General features: G+C 45.5%; 1 protein-coding gene across 1 annotated transcript; it reads right to left on the bottom strand.

Annotated features, from left to right (window-relative positions):
• Positions 1-3,174: 3,174 nt before the first annotated feature.
• On the bottom strand, positions 3,175-18,030 carry ZNF852 (zinc finger protein 852). The gene is given in 5 exon segments (XM_033864629.2): positions 3,175-6,576; positions 6,578-7,913; positions 10,244-10,370; positions 10,680-10,771; positions 17,961-18,030. Coding segments are annotated over 4 exon segments (1,602 nt in total). The 5' UTR covers positions 10,695-10,771; positions 17,961-18,030; the 3' UTR covers positions 3,175-6,452.
• Between the last annotated feature and the right edge of the window lie 7,498 nt (positions 18,031-25,528).

The following is a 25,528-nucleotide window of genomic DNA, read 5'->3' as shown; positions in this document are numbered from 1 at the left end:
TGAGGATGGACAGCTCAGGTCTTAAGGTCACATACAGGGCTTTGGTGGTCAGGAGCTCTGTTTCCATTAGGGCCAAAGGCCAGCTAGGAGTTGCCATTTGAAGGGGGTGTGTCTGGCAGCTATCTTCAGTATTCACCAGTCCAAAACCCAAGGGGCCTATGTACCCAAGTAGCAGTCTCTTGTTGCCATAGGCTCCAATCCTTACAAGTAAATCGCCAAGATGTGGAGCTCCAGAGGGCTGGCAAGCACCATTGGTCCCAATGATGGCGTCCATGCCAATGCATCTTGCACAGCCTCTAGGGTCTGCTGCTGTTGGGGATCCCATCCAAGGATGTCTGTCTTGTGAGTAACCATGATATAAGGGACCAAAAGAATACCCAGATGTGATACATGTTGCCTCTGACAGCCAAGAAGGCCTACCAGTTATGGAGGCTCTTTCTTGTTGGCGGGGGCTGCCAAGGACAGCAGTTTTCGGCTGACTTTCTCAGGAATACTCCTCTGATTACTGGCCCAGGTGGCTCCCAGAAACTGCACTTTTGAGCAGGTCCCTGCATCTCATCAGTGTTGTCGGCCCTTCCTGCATGTCATAAGATCTACAACCTTAGGTACGGACTGGTCAAGGTGTTTCTTGGTCAGGCCAGCAATGAGGATGTCAACACAGTGGATGAAAAGTAGTTCTGGGGATAACTAGACTTGCTGCAGATCTAGGCCGACCACTGGCGATGTATTGCAGGGGAATTGAGGTATTGCTATGGACTAAATTGTGTCCCCCCTAAATTAACATGTTGAAGCCCTAACCTCCAATTTGACTGCATCTGAAGTCCTAAAACGAGAAATGAAGACAGATTGCAAAAGTGTACTTATTCTTCAAGACAAAGGAAGAATAACCCTGAAGGTGATTCAGAGATGATCAGGGTTTACCACCTCGGTTTCAAACAGACCAGACAGCTTCCACAGAAGCCATGGGGGCAGAGCCACCCAGAGCCTTGGGATAGACTCCCCTGGAGCTCTGACTCCATCTGAGCTCTGGATGCTCCCCAGAGCATCCAGAAGGTGGGACCATCACCCCAGTGGTCCTGGAGGGCAGAGGACCGACCAAAAAGTTATTCTTGAGCCTTAAGATCTCATGTAACTTGCTTTGCTAAGTTTTAGACTCGCTCAGGCCCTAGCACACTTTCTTCCTTCTGATTTCTCCTTTTTGGAATTGGAATGTGTGAGATTACAATGGTCTCTGCCCCCAGTGCCTGGCACAGAGCCCCTGAAACCCTTGGAATTTTCTAAGTTATAAGAGCTCTAGGAGCATCTTTTGTTCTAATATTTGGTCTTTGACCCTGGTTCTTGACACAGGGGTCCTGAAACCTTTGTAATTTCCTAAGTGACAGGAGCATCTTTTATTCTAATAAAGCAACTCTGGGTGAGCTCCTGGATGAGAGCTGGTCACCAGGAAGACCACGCCATGATTCAGAGCTCGGAATTTTCAGCCCCCTTCCCCCAGTCCCGTTCTCCTGATAAGAGAGAAGGGCTGGGAATGGACTTAATAATTGACCATGCCTACACGACGAAGCCTCCATAATAATCCCAATAGAACCAGGTTCAGAGAGCTCCCCAGTGGGTGACACATCCTGACTCCACAGGGACAGAAGCTCTTGCGCTCAAGACCTTCCCAGCCCTTCCCCTATGTATCTCTTCATCTGGCTATTCATATGTATCCTTTATCATATTCCTTTATAATAAACCGGTAAATGTAAGGAAACTGTTTTCCTGAGTTTTGTGAGCCACTCTAGCAAACTAAACCCAAAGAGGGGGCTGTTGGAACCTCTCATCTATAGCTGGTTGGTCAGTAACACAGGTGATAACTTGGGCTTAGAACTAGTATCTAAAGTTGGTGGGGGTGGGGGGATGAGGTGTGTGTGAGTCTTATGAGACTAAGCCCTTAAGCTGTGCGATCTATTTCCACGTAGTGTCAGAATTGAGTTAAATAGTAGGACACCCAGCTGGTGTTGCAGAGAATTAGTGTGGGGGAAGCCACCCACACATCTGGTGACCTCAAGTGTAAGAACTGAAACGTTCTGAGTAGTGAAGGTGACACAGGAGGGAAGAACTGCAGGTTTTTTCAACATACAATGTTGATCCTATAACTGTCCCAGCACTGTATTTTGTTTTTTTGTTTGTTTGTTTGTTTTTTGCGGTACGCGGGCCTCTCACTGTTGTGGCCTCTCTGGTGACGGAGCACGGGCTCCGGACGCGCAGGCCCAGCGGCCATGGCCCACGGGTCCAGCCGCTCCGCGGCATGTGGGATCCTCCTATACTGGGGCATGAACCCCGCGTCCCCTGCATCGGCAGGCAGACTCCCAACCACTGCGCCACCAGGGAAGCCCCCAGTACTGTATTTGGGAAGCACATAACCTGTCTGGTTTCACAGGTTCACAGCCGGAGAGGAACTCTGCCTCAGGATGAATCGTAGCTCAAATCTCACCCATATCTGATTTAGATGAGAATTTGTGGACTTCAGCCTTTCCACTAGGAGTGCTGAATTAAGACTTTGGGGCTGTTGGGATGGAATTAACTTATTTTGCAAATGAGAAGGACATGAATTTGGGAAAGCCGGACTCAGAATTTATGGACCAAATGTTTGTTTCCTTGAAATTCATATATTGAAGCCTAATCCCCAGGGTGATGGTAGGTAGAGTTGGGCCTTTGGGAAGTAACTGGGGTTAGATTAGTTTATGTGGGTAGGGCATTCATGATGGAAGTAATGTCCTTATTAGAAGAGGAAGAGACAGAGAGCTGTTCTCTTTCTTTACAATGTGAGGCTATAGCAAGAAGGTGATGGCAGCCAAGACTCAAAGGATCCTTACCAGAAGCTGACCATGTTGGCAACTTGATCTTGGACTTCCCAGCCTACAGAACTGTAAGGAATAAATGTCTGTTGTTTAAGCCACCCAGTCTGTGGTATTTTGTTATAGCAACCCAAACTAAGACAGCTGCTAAAGATATGTCCCTCCCAATCCCCTTCCTCCCAAAAAGGGATCAGGCCCAGTTATTTTTATGCTTCAAAGAATAATCCCCTCATTATGCAAACTCTTCCAGGTAATAAGAGAATAAAACAAAACTTCCAAATTCATTTTGCAAAGCAAATTGAATCTAGTTCTGTACTTAAAAATTAAAATAAAATCACCACAAAAAAAATGGATTTTATTCCAGGAACACAAGGAAATCTCATTTGGAAACTTGTCAGCAAAATCGATTCTGAAAAGAATGATAAAACCATAACATTACACCAACAGATTTTTAAAAGTCGGACAGAACTTAGCATCCATTCCTAATAAAAACTTAAGTATAATAATAATTTGCTATAGGGTATACTACATGCCAAGTATTGTTTCAAGTGCGTTACACTTATGAACTGATTTTATCCTCAAGGCCCTATGAGGTAGCTCCATTTTACACAAGGAAGACGAAAGGAGGCAAAGCAACTTGCCCAGGATCACACACCTAAAGAAAGCGGTGGAGGCAGGATTTGAACCTAGGCTTCCAGGCACAAAATCTGTGCTCTTTACCACTATAACATATTGCTTCTTCTAAAAATAGGAATAGAAGAAAACTTCCCAAACAGAGTAGAATATTTATCACAAACAATGAGGGTGAACGCCATATAAAACTGTGAAATCCTAAAAAACCTTTCTCCTGAAAGTTAGGAACAAGACACTGAACGCCTGTTATTCACTATTCAACATTTTAAAAATATTTGTGCTCATGCAAGACGTAAGTGGCATACAGATTAGAATTAAGAGAACACTAATCGTTACTTATTGTATACCTAGAAAAGCTAGGAAATGAAACTGAAAAACTCTTCAAACCAAAACTAATCTAGCAAGGTAATTGGATCCAAGTAAAAATTTTTTTTAAATCACTAATTATTAAAACACTAGCAATAACCAGTAGAAATTGAGGTGTGGCTTTTAAACGTAGCCTCTTTTCCTGCAACCAAGAGCCTGAGTGCTTTTCTAGCAAGTAAGGATATTCACTGCTACTTAGCACCTAACCCGGACGGGTGGTGGTCAGCTAACAGGGTTATGAACAGTGCTGGACCCCTCCCTCCAGAGACTTAGTGTGGTACGGTATGAGCAGAAACAGAAGATAAAAAATTACAATACTCGACAGAGGGTTCTCTACTAAAGACATAACCAGTCATGTTGAAATCAGAGTAGAGGGCTGGACCCGTGTGTTCATATGGGGTTAGGCTCTCCCCTGGAATCTGGGAGCTTCCAAAGTAAAATATTTTTAAAAAGAAAGTTCTATCGGTTTAAAAAAATGAAAATAAACACCAAAAATATAGCTATAACAGAAATTTAAAATATTCACAAATGGCAAATTTCCAGTTCTGTCCTCGGTTCAGTAATTTTTTAGGCTCCTAATAAACACTATAACATTTTCTGAGATGCCTCACCAAGAATCATATCTAATTCTTATTTTCTCTTTTTGTTTTTTTTTGCGGTACACGGGCCTCTCACTGTTGTGGCCTCTCCCGTTGCGGAGCACAGGCTCCGGACGCACAGTCTCAGTGGCCATGGCTCTCGGGCCCAGCCAGGCTCCGGGCGCGCAGGCTCAGCGGCCATGGCTCACGGGCCCAGCCGCTCTACGGCATGTGGGATCTTCCCGGACCGGGGCACGAACCCGTGTCCCCTGCATTGGCAGGCAGACTCTCAACCACTGCGCCACCGGGGAAGCCCCTAATTCTTATTTTCTTGAGCCTCAACTCTCTTCCCCTTCTTCTCCACTGTCTCAGAGACATAAATCACAGCTCACAAAAATCTCTCTCCTCTAGGTTATGTGCCTGACATTGCCCCTCTAACCTCCTCCTCCTCTGCCACACTGCTGATCCTGTCATATTGCTAAGAGGAAGAGGGTAGCTACCAGGGGCAAAGATCCCCTAGCATTGAGGCCCTACTACAAGGATGGAAAGAAAAACTTGTGTCTGATACATGACTGTAGAAGAGGAAATCCCCTGAGGAGATTTTCTTATGCCTTTGAGGTATGAAAGTTGGCCCAGAAGATAATCACAATAATTAAGCGTACACCTCTCACCTAAAAATCAGATGACAGTTGCAGGCATCTAGAACTAGTTGGTAAGGAAATCAGAATGGTGTGACTCTATTATTTTGTCACAAACTTCATTACTGTTCATTCCAATCATCCAAGAATGCTAGGAACTGAAATTGCCATGGAAGTTGAGTCTTCTTTGCAGTAAACTTTGATGCTGTTCTTGTACTTAGACAGCAGGGTGGAGAAAGCTAGTACAGAACCGGAGTCTGTGTTCATGGCAAAGTACATTATCACTGGAACATGACAGCTGCCTCCAATACCTAGATACATACATATACGCACACACCTGCACACACTCAAACACAAATCCATTAACTCTCTGAGGCTGAGGTAACAGTAGTAAGACTCTAAAGGACCCAAGGAGAAGATATGAATGAGGCCTTTGTATTTGATATCCTATGATACCCATCTTTAGAAATTTTAGGTCTGGTGGTGAAAGGGGAGTTCATGCCCACTTTAAGCATGGTTCAGTTGGAGAGGCGAGTTTTTAAAAGCTATTTAACAACTAGAATATGCAAAGTATTATCTATATGCTAAAAGAAATAGATACTATACCCAACCTGAAAGCCTCCATGAAGTTAGTATAAAAGGACACAAAGGGGCATTAGGTTGAGAATTGACAAGGCAATTATATAACAATTGCAAATTACAGCACAGGTTAATTCAAAACACTGAGGTCAATCAACAGGTTAGGAGGAAAAAAGGAGCATTTTAAGAAGAAAGTCCTTCAGAGATGACCTAGATCTTAAAGGTTCAAGGGACACAGATTGGCCAACAGGAAGAAAAGCTTTTCTAGGTAGAGAACACAAGTGATGAGAGTCTAGATTAAAGTAGTTTTAAAAGGGCCACATTCAAGAGGTAGAAAGTATGACTCAGAGTCTTGGAGAATGACTTTATATAAATGGTAAAATGGAGGAGGTGGAATAGAATAAGGAAATATCTCTTTCCTTAAGAATATAATTGTGGGACAAATAATTAAGAAACAAGATAGATTTTAATTTTTTTTAAAAGTGAAAGAAGGGAATTCCCTGGTGGTCCACTGGTTAGGACTCCTTGCTTTCACTGCTGAGGGCGCGGGTTTGATCCCTGGTCGGGAAAGCTCCCCCACAAGCCGCATGGCGTGGCCAAAAAAAAAAAGGTGAAGAAAAAGGAAACCTACAAGCACATGAAATGTGTAGTCCTTAGTGGGGAAGGATGGTACTGTTACTCCCACTCTCTCACCTTCCTGACCACCAGAGAGCATTTAGGGAATGATCCACTTTGATTAGTGGTTCCAAGAGGAGACCAGGGTGAGCATACTTCTTCTATAGAAACCTTAACTCAGAGTTCCTTGCTGTCTTAGAGAATCACGTCTTAAAAAACAGACCAAGCCAGACCTGACTGCTTTTCTCCAGTGTGAGTTCGCTGGTGGTGATTGAAAGTAGAACGCTGACTGAAGGCTTTCCCACATTCAATACATTCATAGGGTTTCTCTCCAGTGTGAACTCTTTGGTGCACAGTGAGTTGTGAGCTGTCACGAAAAGCTTTCTCACAATCTTTGCACTTATATGGTTTCTCCCCAGTATGGGTTCTCTGATGTACCATAAGGCTAGAATTATGACTGAAGACCTTCCCACATTCATTACATTCATAAGGTTTCTCACCAGTGTGAATTCTCTGATGAATAATGAGGTATGAGTTTTGATTGAAGGATTTTCCACACTCATTGCATTTATAGGGCTTTTCACCCGTGTGAAGTCTCTGATGTCGAATGAGACATTTACTCAGACTGAATGCCTTACCACACTCATTACATTCAAAGGGTTTTTCTCCAGTATGAATTCGCTCATGGTCAGCAAGTTGAGAGATCTGATTAAAGGCTTTCCTACACTCACTGCATTTGAATGGTTTTTCCCCAGTGTGGAGGCTCTGATGTCGAATAAGACATTTACTTCGACTGAACGCCTTGCCACATTCATTACATTCATAAGGCTTCTCCCCAGTGTGGATTCTCTGATGGTCAATAAGATTTCTGTTAGAACAGAAAGCTTTCCCACACTCATTACACTTGTAAGGTTTCTCACCAGTGTGAAGTACCTGATGGCGGACAAGGCTTTTACTCCGACTAAAGACTGCTCCACATTCATTGCATCCATATGGTTTCTCTCCAGTATGGGTTCTCTGATGGTCAAAGAGTTTGGAACTCTCATTGAAAGCTTTTCCACATTCAATACATTTATACGGTTTCTCCCCAGTATGGAGTCTCTGGTGTTGAATGAGATGGGAGCTGTGGCGATAGGTCTTACCACAGTCACTGCATTCATAGGGCTTTTCCCCTGTGTGGATTCTGAGATGGACTATAAGCTGAGAGGTCTGCCTGAAGGTCTTGCCACACTCATTGCACTCATAGGGTTTCTCCCCAGTGTGGATTCTCTGATGCCCAATGAGGTGAGAACTCCAATTAAAAGCTTTGCCACATTCATCACATCGATAGAATTTCTGCCCCTTCAGAACTCCTTGATGTTCTGCAGGACTGGAGGACAGGTCTGGATGTCCCCCAAGTTCCTTATATTCATCACACCCATCTTTTGTGGATTTATTTTTATCTTCCTCTGTTATTTCCAAGAAATCCCTTTCCAGTCTGGTCCCTTCTTCACCTGAGGGTTGAAGTTCTAGCTTCTCTAGAGCCTCTTCACAGGCATCTCCAGCTTCTGGTTCTCCTGGAATCATTCCACAGAGTACTACTGAGGTTCTATCAGATGACTTCAAAACTTTAGAAAGTTCCTGCTTTGGAGGCAACTCTGAACTCTCCATCCTGTTCTCACCTGCTGCCAAAAGAAAGAAGAAAACAACTTTCACTCATTTCTTGTCCTACTGAAGAAAGAGAATCATCAGGAGTCTACGTACTTGAAAAAACTTCACATTACACGTAAGGAATGAGGAGACACATTAAGAACAGGAGAGGGCTTCCCTGGTGGCCGATGCAGGGGATGCGGGTTCATGCCCCGGTCTGGGAAGATCCCACATGCCGCGGAGCGGCTGGGCCCGTGAGCCATGGCCACTGAGCCTGCGTGTCCGGAGCCTGTGCTCCGCAACGGGAGAGGCCACAACAGTGAGAGGCCCGTGTACCGCAAAAATAAATAAATAACAGGAGAGAAAATGGGAAATGGCTCAAATTTTTCTTCATGGACAGAAAAACAAAGAAGGGAAGCTGGTCAGTGGAGGAGGGCGGAAGAACAGCCCTCAGGACAGAGGGATGCTGAGCCAGCACAGCCAGGTGAATAGGCCAGTTGAAAGGCAAGAGACCAGACTGTAAAGCACGGTGTGATCTTCCAGAAGTCACTTAGATGTGATGTCTCCTTAGTAAAATGAGGAACCCTAAGGTCCTTTCCAACCATGACATTGTATGGTTCCACACTTCTCAGCAAAGATGTTGGGGAGAGAGAGTGGTGGCAAATACCTCAAAACAAATATGAGAAACAATGTGGGCAAACCTGAGAGTAGAAAGCAAATTTATATTATGAGGATGTGATTAGGAAAAAGTGTACATAAAGAAGTGATTCTGGTATAACAGGACAGTGACAAGATTTGAAGAAGTCATGGGTAGAGAAATACTGGGGAAAAGTATTGAAGGGGAAAGCAAAGCTGTAAAATTGGGTACCCCCTAGTCCCTGGAGCACTGGACTGGTAGGTGTCAGTAGACACTCCTATAAAAATTAATTTTTATAATTTGAAACGTAAATCAAAATACATGTTTTGTATCTTGATAATCTGGAGTCATAATGAGACTGACCAGCTGAGTATCTGCTTTTGAATTCTAGATTTTTTGAATACAAAAGTTGGGAGAAGGCAGAGCAATCACGGTCATACCTAAACACAGAAATATTGGTTCCTTTCAATCACATCTTAACCAAGGCCGCAAGCCATCATACCACCTTAGCATACGGAAAGTTAAAGATATTTGGTTCAGGGCTTCCCTGGTGGTGCAGTGGTTGAGAGTCCGCCTGCCGATGCAGGGGACACGGGTTCGTGCCCCGGTCTGGGAAGATCCCACATGCCGCGGAGCGGCTGGGCCGGTGAGCCATGGCCGCTGAGCCTGCACGTCCGGAGCCTGTGCTCCGCAACGGGGGAGGCCACAGTAGTGAGGCCCGCGTACCGCCAAAAAAACAAAAAACAAAAAAAAAAACAACAACAAAAAAAAGATATTTGGTTCATTGATTCTAAGCTCACCCTCTCCAGAGTAGGCTACTGCACCTAGACCAGTCAACCCCAGAACGTGCCCTGACAACAGCCCCTTCCAGGAAGCAGCCCTGCCCCTGTCTTTCTGAAGGGGAAGCTGAGGCAACCATGCTTTGTGCCAAGCAACCCAGCTCATCCCATGATGGACAACAGGTGATTGGAACAGGGCCAAGCACTAGACCCCAGTGTAGCTTATCTGTAGATTAGTCATCAGCCTCTGCGTGGCCTGGGCCAAAGTACTGCTCAAACAAAGATGATATTTAATGGCTGAACCATCCTTGGAGTCCCTTTTTACATAAATTCTAAACGGAAGGATGGAAAAACTAAGGAAATTACAAGAGCTCAAGCTGAAATGATGCATGGAGAGTAGGCAACCATCAGAAGCCACAGCAAGCAGAATATAGGAGGAAACAAAGTCTAATTAAGAAGGAGCTCGGAAAGGGAAAAAAGATTCAGAATAAATAAAGAGAATGGGTATTAGTGGGAGGAGCAAACGGATACGCAGGGCAGAGCTGTCTTACGACACTGGTGTAAAAATCCTTTCACTTCCACTGCTGAGGTTCCCAGGTTCCCAGGTCCCCACAAGGCTTCGTTTCCCGAAGTCTGGTCTAGCTGGTCAGTCTGTTCAGGGCTTCCATTCCTTTAGTCTTACTGTAAGTAACTTAGCTCATCACTTACAATAACTGAATGGCACTCTACTCCTTCCAACTACAAACTCTAATAAACTGGCCCAGCTCAGTTAATAATAAGGAGAATGTTAATAACTATTAAAGTGGGTGATGATGGAGAGGGGTTCATTATACTATTCTCTCTCTTTGTCTTTTTATATTTTCATAATAAAAAGTTAAAAAAGAAAATGAATATACCAAAGAAAGTGTAAAGAAGACAGACTCTAAGTACCGGGGAACAGAGTCATTACCCAGTGAGGCCAGGCTGCAGCAATTTTCCAGCATGATGTTCCAGTACAGGGCTCTCTGGCTGAGTGCCAGACCTTTCCACTTTTGCTGAGTATAGTCCACAGACAGGAACTCGAACACTGCAGCCTCCTGGAATGACACGTTTCTACTGCTCAGGGACATTCCCAGTCTGAGGGGCAGAGTCATTAGGGGCACTGAGAGCACAGGGTCGGGGCCCTGGTGGCAAAAGGGGTGGGGGGAGGGTGGGAAGCTGAAAGGACACATTAATAAAAGGAGAAGTCCAGGGCAAGATACAGTCAATGAACTCAGTGGACGGAAGCAGCTCCAGGGGAAGCAGTTAGGCGGGGAAGCCACAGGAGCAGACTCAGAATGGGCCAGAGGCCCGGAGATGAGCTCTAACTATTCCTGGGCCACAGACTAGGAACTCAGGAAGCTCACCTGGGGCCTGACCATCCGGAGCACAGTTGCCGCTGCTTGGTCTCCTACGTTCCCCACTTGGGGAAGGGCAGGCACCGGGGAAGCATGCTGAGCTGAGGGAGGAAAGAAAGCTCTGAGTGGGACCAGCCCTGTTCTTGGCTCCAATGAGGTCTGGATCCCAGCAAGTGGATTCAGGAGAACCCAGGTAGCTCCACACACACGGACCCTCATCCCTGTTCCATAAAGGCATTATCCTTTGTGAGCTGTGAACTTTTCCTGAAGGCAAGAAGGTCCCTGTTCAAACCAAACTGGCGGTTCCTTCCAGCCCTCTCTCTCCCACTCTCGGAAGGAAGCTACACTTCTGACCACCTTCTCTCCCGTGGCTTCCCCAGCAGCAGCCTGCCTGGCCTCCCCCTCACCTCTCTGCCCCTCATTCCCTGGCTTCTCTTCCTTCACCTGCCCTCTCATCACGGACACGGCAGGCGTTCAGGTCTCAGAGGTTCTCCTTTCCGTCTCTCAGAAATCTCATTCTCTAATGCTGCTCTCACAGTTCCTTGTTCTCTCCTCCACGTCTAATACAAGCTCTAATTGCCTACTGAACATTTCACCTGGTGTTCCACAGTAGCATAAACTCAGTGTCAAAAACGCATCTCCTTACTATCTTCATTTCCTATCTTCCCACGTTTTGTTAATGATTCCAGACATCAGTCAAAACCTTTAATTTACACTCTTTTATCTAAACCCACATCTAACAGATATTCCCCAAATTGATATTCAGATTCAACACAATCCCTTTCAGAAACCCAGTTGGTTCCTTTGCAGAAATTGACAAGCTGATAATAAAATTCACTGAAAATTCAAGAGTTCCAGTACAAGGCAAAAGAAACTTGAAGAATAAAAATAAGCTGAGGGAATTCCCTGGCGGTCCAGTGGTTAGGACTTGGCACTTTCACTGCCATGGCCTGGGTTCAATCCCTGGTCAGGGAAATAAGATCCCACAAGCTGCATGGCACAGCCAAAAAAAAAAGAAAAAAAAAAAAGTTAAAGGATTCACACTTCACAATTTCAAAACATTTGACAAAGCAGCACTCATCAAGACAGTGTGATACTGGCATAAGGATAGACATATATCAGTGAAATAGATTAAGAGTCCAGAAGTAAACCGATACATCTACGGTCAACATATTTTTGACGGAAGTCCCAAGACCACTTAAAGGCGAAAGAGACTTTTCAACAAATGGTGCTGGGACAACTGGATGTACTCATACAAAAGAATGAAGTTAGACCCGTACCTCAGACTATATATGAAACTTATATGGACAGCAGGCCTTGGCACCTGTTGCAAACTGGCCCCACGGCTCTGTGTACCAAATCACAGATGATGGCTAGCTTTCCCTGAGGGCATGGAACCCTCTGTCTCCCACCATGGTTAAGCAAATTTTTAAAAAAATCACTACCTTCATCCACGATTAAAACAGAGGCCATCATCTCCTATATTTGCTACAAACCAATACCTAGGCAATGTCTCCTGGACTCAGTGAGCACTGCTAGGACTGACAAAATAGAGACAACCGTAAACTGAGATGGGAAGAAGGCTCACACCAGAAAGCCTGTCATCACTCGGATAAAAGAAACTGCAGTGCTGCTACAAGGGGATGGAGAATCAATTGAAGAACTACTTTGGAAGCTGCTGAAGTTCTGGCAGAGAAATGAAGCTTTGCTGCGAAAGAAGGGGATGGGGTAAGGAAAATAAATACACAGAGAAAACAAAAGCAAAGAAAAACTGAGAAGTGATAAGGTACATAACTGAAGGCCTATGAAAAGAGACTTGAAGACACAACAAGGGGAGGCTGAAGAGGAAAGGTGCCTCCGGAGCGGCAGAGGCAGGCTCCAGCCTTGCTGAGCCGCAGCAGCACCAACGGGAGCTGCTCAGGAGGGAGCTGAGAGTCAGAGAAAGAGGCGAGAGACTTTCCCAGCCAAACTTGCAGAAAGACTGGGGAAGAGAAAGACACTCAGGTGCAGAGAAATCCGGGAGTGAGACGCAACACAATGAACTGGAGACCAGAGAGAAATATTTTGAAGAAACGCACCCAGCGGGAAATGTAAATGGCACTGACCTATCTCAGGAAATTGAGACCCACAGGGAAATCAGCACCAAACATAAGCCTCCAAGCTGACCTGTTCTGAAGCAGCTGCTGCAGAAATGTCCGAAGAAGTCAGTGAAGTATTTGTAAAGAGGTGATGAGAAGACGGACCAACAGAAAAATGAGGGCAACTGTCTGTGAATATGGCAAAAGATTCCAGCCCTCTGAGCCCAGCCCCTGCAACCATGAACATGGATAAAAGTTAGTGACTTCCTGGGACTTCCCCGGTGGTCCAGTGTTAAAGAATCCGCCTTCCAATGCAGGGGACGATGGTTCAATCCCTGGTCAAGGAACTAAGATCTCACATGCCGCGGGGCAACTAAGCCCACATGTCACAACTAGAGAGCCCACGCGCCATGCAGCCCGAGCGCCACAACCAGAGAGAAGCCCGTGCACCACAATTCCTACATGCTGAGACAAAGATCCCACATGTCACAACTAAGACCCAACACAGCTAAAAAAAATTAAAAAAAAAAAGAAAAGAAAATCATTCCTTTAAAAAAAAAAAAAGTTAATGACCTCCTGGGCTTTTCGAAGTCTGAATGAAAGCCCCACAGCATAGTAAAGAGATGGGGCCAATGAGCTGAAACTGCCCAATTAAATTTAGGTATCCTAATGTCTCAGGGTTCCTTCCAGGTCTCAACTAGCTTCTGAGGACAGAAGAAAAGCTTCATTCATCAACTTGTTAAGATTATACCACAAATGGGAGCCCCCAGGCCTGGGGAGCAACCTGAGATGGAGCAGGCCTCTTCTCCCCCAAAGCTTCATCCCTCCGCCCAGTTTCATTCCCAAATGAAAATGGCTTTCAAAAGAACAGGGGAAGGGCTTCCCTGGTGGCTCAGTGGTTGAGAGTCCACCTGCCGATGCAGGGGACACAGGTTCGTGCCTCGGTCCGGGAGGATCCCACATGCCACGGACCGGCTGGGCCCGTGAGCCATGGCCACTGGGTCTGCGCATCCGGAGCCTGTGCTGCACAACGGGAGAGGCCACAACAGTGAGAGGCCCGCATAAAGAACAGGGGAAATCCCAAGGAATCGTGTGGGCATTTTTCAGGGACATTTTCTTCTTTCTGTCATTTTGCTTTATCATCTTATATGCAATGTAATTTTGATTTCCTTTTAAAATCCTCATTAAGTAGTCTCTTGTTCTCATGTTTTTCCTGCCCAGTGAGAGTGTACATAAGGTTTACTTTATACACTGATAGTAAGCCAATAAGTTTCTAAGGCAATTGCCCCTAAAGGAAGATTGCTTCTACGAAATAATGCCATTTGCAGCAACATGGATGCAACTAGAGATTATCATACTAAGTCAAGTAAGTCAGAAAGAGAAAGACAAACACCATATGATATCACTTATAGGTGGAATCTAATATATGGCACACATGAACCTATCTACAAACAGAAACAGACTCAGAGACATAGAGAACAGGCTTGTGGTTGCCAAGGGGGAGGGGGCTGGGGGAGGGAAGGACTGGGAGTTTGGGATTAGCAGATGTAAACGATTATATATAGGATGGATAAACAACAAGGTCCCACTGTAGAGCAGAGGGAAATATATTCAATATCCTGTGATGAACCATAATGGAAAAGAATATTTTAAAAGAGAAGTCTATATGTGTTTAACTGAGTCACTCTGCTGTACAGCAGAGATTGCTGCAACACTGTAAATCAATTATACTTCAATTAAAAAAAATTTTTAAAAGAAAGATTGCTTCTAGTACACATTTAAAATGTTAAAATAATATTTATACCAACTTACCAATTAAAAAATGAGCTCAACCTAGTGCCCAAAATTTGGTTTCTAAGGACCACTCTACAATGAATGAAACCAGGAATCCTTGCAGAAATGGTTGATTCCAGGGCTGGAGGAGGTAAAAATACAAGATGAGTAACTTGTGGTGCCTGAAAATCAGAGAAAGACACACAACAGGATGGAAGCATGTAAGGGGAAACAGAAGACAACTTGAAAGAGCTCCCAATGGCCAAAATCAGAATAACTTAAGCCACAAAATAAATAACAATACAGGCAATAAACCCCCAAAATAAACACTGAACATCACACACTGATGTAACTGATATAATTAAGTAAATAAATGAAAGGGAGAAAAGGCACAACTATTCCTCACAAAGAATTCCAGTTAATAAATGTAGAAGAAAAAAATAGAAATGAAAGGCTAGAAGAACATCACAATAATAGAACATCACCTAGAAGAACATCACAATAATAACTGGTACAGACAAGATCCGCCAAGAAATGCTAATTAGTGGCTGAAAGTTGAGGAGAAAGGATATTTCTACGCAAAGTCTCAAAATGTCTTCCTCATAATAATTACTAATTACAAAGGAAAGACAGCAACTTTACAGTGATGAAACTTGGCAGAAATACTGGATCAAAAGTAGTATCACTAGTAAGAAGACATATCGACATCATCCTCAATCTAAGCAGGGGAACATCTGACAACCAAATCGAGAGGGTCATTCTAAAATTACAAATATAAAATACTTCAAAAGTGTCAAGATCGTGAAAAACAAGTAAAACTGAGGAACTGTCACGGACTGAAGGAGAACAAGAAGACATGACAATTAAATGGAATGAGGGATTCTAGATTGGATCCTGGAACAGAAAAAGAACATTAGTGAGACAGTGATGAACCCTAAATAAATCAGCAGTTTAATTAACAGTATTGGACCCCTGTAAATTTCTTAAGTTTGATGACTATACTATGGTTATGCAAGATACTACCTTTAGGTAAAACAGGTAAAGATATAAGGGAAATCTGTAAAGTTCGGACACCCTCTGTGAGGGTGTCAAAATAAAAAGTTGGGTTTTTTTTTTGGCCACACCATGCAACATGCGGGATCTCAGTTCCCTGTCCAGGGATTGAACCCATGCCCCCCGCACTGGAGCACTGAGTCTTAATCACTGGACCACCAGGGAAGTCCCAAAATAAAAAGGTTTTTAAACTGAAGAAGTCTGAGTTGTTACTGTGTTTATTTCTATCTAGAAATATTAATGTCTAGATATTATGGATTAACTTGCCAATAAGGGCACTGAATACTGTCAATGCTTATCATCTCCAATTTGTATTCTCTTTCATTAATTTAACAAATATTTACTGAGCACCTACTATGTCCTAGGCACTAAGGTCTCTGCAGTGAATAAAGCAGACAAAAAGCACGGCCTTGAGTAGCTTATGAGAAGACAGACAATGAAATAAAGACAGCAACAGGTCTTATGTAGTATAATAAAACAAGGAAGGAGGATAAGAGGCCTAAAATCAGGGACGGAAAAGTATAAGCTCAAAAATTCAGTGTAGAGCACATGACGACTCACCTAAGGGACCTCTTTCAGACAGTTTCTGATATTAAAAATATTGAAGATTGCAAAGTAAAATGACTTATATTTTACTACATTTTCTGTATTTTTTCTCTGGAGAATGACAGCATAGAATGCTCAGGCACTAATACTTCCTGGATACCAGAGCCACAGAAAACAACCTTGGCATAGCTACTATTTTTCATGTTTTTGTCAGTTTCCCTTCCTTATAAGTACATATAGAGGTTTATCTTCAAAACAATCCCATCTTTTTGGCTTATTTTTAAACCAAAATTTGTCTGCCTTTCTTCAGCATTGAGAACAACATGCAAGAGCAGCCTCATCTGTCAGTCCCTGAAAATGCACACATATATACATGAGTATAACAAATGGAAACTCCCTGAAATCCCTAAGAAAATTACTTCCTTGCAAAATAAGCGACCTAACATTAAGGCGTTTTCAGTTTGGAAGTGAGACAGGCTGGGACCTGGGACCCTTCGCTGCACTGCCTGCACCTGGACAAACATCTCCACCAACAAAACACAAAGAAACTATAAGGGACTAAAGCTGGGGCAAATTATGAACAACAAGATACAAAAAGATAAAAAACCCAACTGCCACTTCTAAGGAGCTGGGAGCAAAAGCAGAGTATAGCCCATGTACCCTACACACAGCACCACCAAGGGTGGGTAGACCACCGAAGCCATCCCTCATTTGGGACCCCAGACCTACCCCTACCCTCACCCCAAGTAAGAACCCCCCCCCCCCTTCAGGGAGCAAGCAAGGGAACCTGTTACTTGTTTTCTCTCCCTCCTGCTGCCTTGCCTGAATTTCTTGTCTGGCCTTCTCAATTTCTATTGATTAAGGAGGCCAAGAACCCTGGTTGGTGACAGACCCGCAAACAGTTTGAAAGAGGATGGTGTTCTTTTCCTTGCCACCACTCTTAACTTAGGAAGGAGACCATTTTCTTATTTCTTAAGCCTATATGTCAGACGACAGTAGAGTGGTTTTAGGTTAGTGCTGTTACTTGTGTTTAAAAACTGCATTTTAGAGACACTACTCTTTTATTTTGAAAACAGAAACAATCACCCTAATAAAGAATTTGCTATTTTTCTGCACAAACGTCACTTGCTCAGCATTTACAGATTCATGTAGTGTGTATTATACGAAATAAACTGCAAACAAAATGTTTTATTTTAATTATACTTGCAAATATATATCTCAGTGGTGTCATAATGCTGGCATCAATTTTAACCAATAAAGGAACAAATGCATTCCGTAAGTTGAAGATATAATTTTCAAGAAGCAACAGTATGAATGTACTTAATGCTACTGAATAATACACTTTAAATGGTTAACATGGCCAATTTTTATGTATCATATGGTAAATGTTATACATATATTATCACAATACTGTTTTATTACAATACTAGAAAATTTTTAAGCAATAGTAGGATCCTGTTTCGTAGTTTAAAATTTACATATACGTATAAGAGTTTGCATAATCATGCACAAATTTTAAAAGGTCAGGAAGCCTCCAGACAAAAACATTAACGGACTGCAGTTACTTTTACTTTTCTTACGCTCACCCGCGTCATCTAATTACCTGTAATGAATACGCTTTGTTTGCATAATTGGGAGAAGTGATAAAACACAGAAACCATTACTCCAAATTCGCGCCCGGGGCAGCGAAACGCAGGCAGATACGCCCTCACCGGGGCGGGGCGGGCTCCCAGGCCAGATCCCCGCCCGGGCGCAGCCTCCAGGCCAAGCCTCACCCGCCGCCCGCCGGGAACCCCGCGCCCGCACAGCAGCCCCAGACGCCCCCTGTTGCCCCGCTCACCGACGCCCGCAGTTGCGAGATTCTCCGTCCCCGGACTGCACGACCCGCCGCACGCCTGCCCCCTTTCCGGGATCTCCGCTGGCCCGTATCGCGCACGCGCATGCCGCTCCGGGCCTCTAGGCCCCTCTAGGAAGCAGGGAGGGCCAACGTCTCGGCTTCTCCCGGGGCCTAGTGCCTTTCTGGGCGGCCGCTGAGCCCAGCCCGTAGGCTTGTCCCCCACACTCCCCACCTAATCTAACCCGCTGGACGCCTGCCTTCTGTTCATGCCCCAGATCTCTATAAGTCTTGTCCTGTTTTCCTACACCCCTCCCCATGTGTGTGCAGGGCTTCCCTCGAGGGCTCCCTCCCCCCAGAGAAGAATGATATCAAAGCTGTTTCTTATCCCCAGCTGCTTGGGTGGACCCCAACTGGGTCTTTTCTTGCTAGGTGCTACTGGCTCAATAGAATGAGACCAGGTTCAGCAGAGCAGAAACTTTATTTGTCGATCAAGGAATGAGGAGGGGAGAGCTCCTGTTCTGAAGCCCCCTTCCCCTTGAGGGAGGGAAGCCCGCAACTTTTAAGGTGTAAGAGGTGGGTGTGCCATCAGAATTTGGGGGAAGAGATGGAGATTTCCAGAAACAGCAGGAGCAAGAGCATTCCTCTGGGCTCCCTTGCACTCAGCACTAGTTGTGCCTAGCAAAGTGCAAGTCTCCAATTTGGGCAGCGATCCTAGCATGGTAATGAAGCAAAGGCAACTTTCACACACTTCCATCTCATCGGCACAGGTGTTGCCCTCGTGGTCAGGCTAGAACCGGTTCAGGAGAGTTGACTTTTGCCATCTTGGGCCTTTCTGGCTCGGGCCGGTTCTTCGGTTTTGCTTATGTGGCCTTCTGCCTTCCTTTCTATTAAGCAAGCACGGCTGTGGCATAGATTAGCAGATTGTGGCGTGGGAACAAAAAGAGGAAGTAGGTTAGCCTCTGTGCCGGTGTGGGTCTCTTTCCGGTGACAAAGCCAGGAGTCAAAATAGTGACCATGCTGGCCAGAAGGAACTGTTAAGGGGACCACTCATTACTCCCTGGGTCCCCTTTCAACAAGGGGAACCAGATGCTCAGGGAGGCTCTGTTCCAGGACAGTCTCTTCCCCCATCACCACCACAACCAGGGGTACTTGCTTATTCCCAGCCCACAGGCATACAAAACTCTACCTTCCCACAGCTTCCAGCTCTTTTATCTTATGGGTGATTTCTAACAAGGCTCACCTAGTGGGTGAACAATGGTACTATTTGCCAATATGTGGAATCCTGGAGGAGTAGGTTTGGGGATAGAGAGGCTGCTTGAAGAAGGGCTGAAGTCACATCAGGAGACTGCCTAGTCCGTGTAGGAGCAAATGTCTTCTGTCGATAACATCAGAGAACCTGGAGGGTGTGGAGCCAATGCCGTAAAGGCCACCTGCTGCCATTGGAGGACACGTGCAAGCTGCTGTGTCAAGGGGCCAGGTAGCTGTCCTGGTTGCCCTGTGGTACATGCATCCTAGTGCCAGGCCTCAGCATGTTGCCAGCTGATGTTTCAGTAGGAGGGATGCTCATCTGTGCGCTGAGGCTCTGTTCCAGTCGTCTGAACCACCCCAGGTTCTTTGTCAATGCCCCAGCCACCAAGGATGGAAAGAGAGAATGGATCCTGGCACCAGAGAGCTATTGATGCGATGGAAGAGAAACCAACGGCACAGCATAAATGAGGAGGGTTCAAGCGGCAACATATAAAAAGTGTAATTGCGGACTTCCCTGGCGGTCCAGTGGTTAAGGCTCTGCACTTTCACTGCAGGGGACGCATGTTTGATCCCTGGTCGTGGAACTAAGATCCCATATGCCTCGTGGTGCGCTTCCCCACCACACACACACAAAAGTGTAATTGTTAAGAAAACACAACATGGGGTGGTACAAAACCCCAGGGCTAGCGATATTTGGAAACTATTACCACCCCTAGGAGCAGGCTACCTGACAGAAGCTGTGGCCTTCAGTTCAGCGACACGCCCAACCCCATGGTCCAGCACACAGTGAGCTGGGGTAATAAGTTTCTTGACTCTCCCTTTGATCTCCTGCCAGGACCTGCCACTGGCCCAACTGTGAACAAAGAGTATCTCTCATCACCCAATTATATAAGGGTTAAGTTGCAACCCACTGCACTCTGCACCCTGAGAGGAATTCAGGATGAAAAAAGGATAAGGCACTCTGTGCTTTGGATAAACAGGCCCCTAGACAGTTAAATGTATATCTCAGGAAGAATTTCAATGACCCCAGATTCTTGCATCTTCCCCTACATAGAAAAGATATCTGTTCTTTGTGATTAGCAGTAGTCTTTTACTGTGATGTATGCTTGGCTACACGTATTTCCTAGCCAAAAGAAAAGGAAAAAAACCGTATATGAACTGGTTCCCCCCCACCTCTTCAGAGAAGTTCATCAGAGCTACTGAGAGGCTGTCTCCTGGTCTCTAGTCCTCAGCAAGACCCTGAACAAAACGTAAACTCACAACTCTTATGTTGTGTGTTTTTCTTTAAGTCAACATGACTCAACTGGAAGCTGGTGGAAGAAGGTCAGCTTCTCAGGTCTCAGGACAGCATTGAGAAGGATTGAGAGTGAATATGGGGGAGAACTGGAAAATATCCAACACACCTAAAAAGGAAAGTGGGAACTGCTCGTCTATACAGTTTTCCTTCTGAAATAATGTTCTTAGTAACTTGTCTCCAAGGAGTGGGTGAGTGGGTAAGGGATTGAACATCGCAACCACACACAGGAAAGAGTTTTGAGTTTTGTCTCGTCAACTGAAAGAAAAACACACAACATAAGAGCTGGTAGATTGGGTTTTACTGAGGACTATAGCCCAGAAGAGAGCTCTCTGTGAGAGAGCTGCTCCACAGAGATAGAGGAGAAGCCAGTACACATATGATTTTGTCTAGGGAATACATGCTGTCAAGCATACATCTCAGTGAAAGGTCACAAGGAATAGATATCTCAGTTAATTATTTTAGTGCTTTTTCTATGTTTGGGAAAATGCAAGAATCCAGACTCATTAAAATTTTTCCTGAGATACACATCTGTCTAAGGACCTGTTTTTCCAAAGCACAGAGCGCCTCATCCTGGTTTTCATCCTGAATTCCTCCTAGGGTGCACTGTCGGTCAGCAGCTGCATTGGCAAATGACTTAATCCTTATAAAACTGGATGGTGAGCAACACTTTTTGTTTCACAGTCTGTTTGAGAGCACAGTGTTCCCACCACAGAGGAGCTCAAGCAGATTCTGTGTTTGGGGTGTGCTTATGCAACGGGACAGCAGCTAACATGGACAGCACCCAGACTGGTGTGGTCAAACAGATCCAGCAGATCGGCCCCTCCAGCGTTTGCACCGCTGCAGAAGCAGTCTCTTTGCTCTGTTTGCTCTGCTCAGAGAGCAGCTCTGTTTTGAAGTCCTGCCCAGCGCCCTGAGGCTCAGCCCACCTCGGCCACTACCTGATTTCCCCGAGAGCCACAACACAGAGCCTGTAACAAGGAGATCTCTTCCGTCCTCCGGTTGGGGGCCTATTCTTGGAGCTCTGTTTCCTGAGTGCTTTACCTCCTTCCACATTGGGCCAGTTTGCTTGGCAGGAGCCCTGGGCAGAGCTTCTCCAACTTTAATGTGCATAGGAATGCAAATCACTTGAGGTTAAACAGGCTTAGCTGGTTAAACTGCAGATTCTAATTTGGGAGGCGAGGGAGGGGGCAAAGACTATGTCTGACAAACTCACAGGTGTGAGCGTGTTGTGTTCCTGTACCAGGCTTTGAGTAGCAAAGAACTGTGAATGTAAATCACTGACTCTTAATTCTGCTGCACAGTATAATCCCCTGGGGAGCTCTTAAAGCGTTTATATTGCACATCAGCTAAGCGCAAAGCTTTGTGAGTGGGGCCCAAGCGTTCCTACTTCTTTAACTCCCCAGGTGATCCCAACATGTAGCCAAAGTTGACAACCCGGGAGTGCAGGATCCCTCCTTTTACCCTGATTCCCTGCAGTGTGCAAAAGCCACAGGCTGAAGGGTTTTGTTCATTTGTGTGTTTTCAAATTTAAAATGCATCAGCTTTTTGCCTCTAAAAAGAAGGGGAAAAGCTTCCACTTAATTTTTTCCCTCCTATTTGAAGTTTGGGTATGGGGAGTGGGAATTTGGTCAGGACTGTGGCCAGAGAAAATAGATCAGAATGTAAGCCTGAGAATCAGCTGTGGCCAAGTGACAGAAAGTAAAATGTCCTGCTGGGATTTTCACCCTTTTTCTAGCCACAAATCTGGTCCCTGTCTTTGAAGACATAAGGCACTAAAGTACCTACTATGAAAAGAGCCAGTGGTCCAGTGTGGAAAATTGATAAGCCACTTCACTAATAACTTCACATCAAATATTTCCAAATGCTAAGTTAAAAAATGTAGGGAATTCCCTGCTGGTCCACTGGTTAGGACTCTGCAATTTCACTGCTGAGGGCGTGGGTTCAATCCTCGTTCGCGGAACTAAGATACTGCAAGCCGAAAAGTGTGACCAAAAAAACGAAATAAAGTAACAGGGTTATTTGTGTTTTTTTGTTTGTTTTTTTGCGGTACGCGGGCCTCTCACTGTTGTGGCCTCTCCCGTTGCAGAGCACAGGCTCCGGACGCGCAGGCTCAGCGGCCATGGCTCACGGGCCCAGCCGCTCCGCGGCATGTGGGATCTTCCCGGAACCCGCGTCCCCTGCATTGGCAGGCGGACTCTCAACCACTGCGCCACCAGGGAAGCCCTTGCCTGTATATTTTCTTAATCACCTCACAATTCCTGTAGCTCCTAGCACACTGCCTGCCACAGATTGGTTTGGGTTGCCCTAGGAAGTAGGGTTAGTGGAATAGCCACCCAGGACAAATCCTTCCGTCTTTTCACTACAGCTTTCCATCATATCCTGTTCCATCTCCATCTAGAGGAAGAGCAGGGGATGGCATGGCTCTGACCTGGGATCCCAGAAGCTACAGAAAGGGGTTTGTGGGTAGGGTAGTGAGGAGGGCTAGTTAGGCTCAAGGACAAGTTTCCAATGAAAACTAAAGTCCCTGTCCAAGAACGGGCACCACCCAGAGAAGCAGGGATGATTCAAAATATTGAGGCCAAGAGTATATCAAGAACAACAGGCAAGGATGAAGGTCAAAACTCACATCAGAAAGTCAGAGCAGGCTGGTTCCTAGGCTATAACTGGAAAAGACTGTGGCATTATCAGCTGGAGAAGCAGGTACAAAGCAGTACAAATTTTAGTTTGTACATATGGTTGTAGCTATTCTGGTTCCAACCATTTTTTTCTTACCATTTTTGAAAGTTCCCATGTTCCAGTTGGTAAATAGCGGCTGAACTGTTTAAACACACGCTGAACCCCACAGGAGCTCCCCGCCAACCAACCCCTCATGGATCACTCATGTGAGACAACAATTGAAGAGTTAATGCCTATCCCATCAAGGACCCTTCAGATCTGCTTTGATCCATTTAGGCTAGTAAATTGTTAATAATTTAAATATCACCCCTAAGTGAGAAAGAGACCTAAGTAGCACTTTCAGTTCTGTCTGTGGACTGGAGTCTTTGAAGGGGCCTAATATCCCTCCCTACCTGGAGCTCCTCCTCACAGGTAGAATGAGTCAACCAAAAAAATAATGCAGGAGGATAAAAAACAAAAAAGTTTATTTGGGATCTTATTGCAATTGCAATAACTGTAGCTTGGGAGACACAGATTCAGGTAACTCTTGAAAGAGTATTCCCTGATGGGGAAGAGAAACAGGGGCTTATAAAGACAAAAAGCCACGAGGCTGGGACTTCCCTGGTGACACAGCAGTTAAGAGTCCGCCTGCCAATACAGGGGACATGGGTTCGACCCCTGATCCAGGAAGATCCCACATGCCACGGAGCAACGAAGCCCGTGCACCACAACTACTGAGCCTGCACTCTAGAGCCTGTGAGCCACAACTACTGAGCCCACGTGCCACAACTACTGAAGCCCGGGTGCCTAGAGCCCGAGCTCTGCAGCAAGAGAAGCCACCACAATGAGAAGCCTGTGCACTGCAACAAAGAGTAGCCCCCACTCGCCACAACTAGAGAAAGACCGCATGCAGCAACGAAGACCCAATGCAGCCATAAATAAATAAATGTGGGTTTTTTTTAATTATTAAAAAAAAAAAAAACAAAGGCACGAGGCTCTTAAAAGTTGCCTGGCGGGGTTTCCCTAGTGGCGCAGTGGTTGAGAGTCCGCCTGCCGATGCAGGGGACACAGGTTCGTGCCCCGGTCCGGGAAGATCCCACATGCCGTAGAGCGGCTGGGCCCGTGAGCCATGGCCGCTGAGCCTGCGCGTCCGGAGCCTGTGCTCCGCAACGGGAGAGGCCACAACAGTGAGAGGCCCGCGTACCGCAAAAAAACAAACAAAAAAAAGTTGCCTGGCAAGAATTGTGGTTGGCACTGACACGATCGGAGAAGATTTGTCCTCAGGAACCACAAGTTTTTTAAGGGTGTCAATATGCAGATATATTGTTTCTGGCAGATGTTCTGGGTGACTTCATTAGGTCAAAAGGTCAGGTTCCACAGGCTAAGATGTGCATAAGTCACGCTTCCTCAATAGCTTGTTAGCGAGCTCTCTGGGCAATACAGACTCTATTTTTATTTTCCTTCCGCAGAAGAGCATCTCCTAATTAACTCCTTAGTTGCTGGATCATATGGATGATCAGGGTTAGCACGATTGTAGAGCAATGAAAGATGGAGTAGATTAAGAACGTTGGGAGAGAGGACTTCCCTGGTGGTCCAGTGTCTAAGACTCTGCGCTCCCAATGCAGGGGGCCCGTGTTTGATCCCTGGTCAGGGAACTAGATCCCGCATGCTACAATTAAGAGTTTGCGTGCCACAACTAAGACCCGGTGCAGCCAAATAAATAAATATTAAAAAAAAAGAAAAGAAAAAGAAAAGGAAGGTAGGGAGAGCTGGTGTCATAGGGCCATGGGGTTAAGGACCTCATCCATTCTCCACAAGCCTGGATAATTATTCACTGCATGGGTGGAAGATGTGGGAGTGCCTGCTAGAAGGAGAGACGGATGTGTTCCATGCTCATGGCCTGGCTCTGGTTACCTTACTTTCCAGACCAGCAGAAGTTATAGATTCCCTTGTGTGACCCAACTGCCGGGGTGTCAGAGGGGTTAGGGGTGTACGGAGCAGGGAGATGTAGAGGCCATAATTGTTCTGTTGGGGATGATGGAGTACAAGTTGGATGCCGTCTTGTAGGCGGCAAGATGAGAGAATCAGGAGAGTTATGAGGAAGATGTTCTTGAGCACACAGTTGACACTTCATGTGTGGTCCTCAGTCTGTAGAAACTGGGCAAGGAATGGGTAAATATAGAGTCAGAATGACTCAACTGTTCCCTCCAAAATCAGGAGACAGACTGGAGACCGTATTCAGAAATTAAGTGGTTAGGGAGTCCTAGGAGCAGGGTACAACCTTGATGAACAGGTAGGCCAGGACTGACACGGACAGGGAACTTGGGTGAAGTGTGTCAGTACTATCTACTGCCACCCTGTGAGGGATGTA

Source organism: Tursiops truncatus, chromosome 10, assembly GCF_011762595.2.
Source record: "Tursiops truncatus isolate mTurTru1 chromosome 10, mTurTru1.mat.Y, whole genome shotgun sequence".
Taxonomy (NCBI): Eukaryota; Metazoa; Chordata; class Mammalia; order Artiodactyla; family Delphinidae; genus Tursiops; species Tursiops truncatus.
The sequence above is the reverse complement of the archived record's forward strand: the minus strand, read 5'-3'. Positions and strand labels throughout refer to the sequence as shown.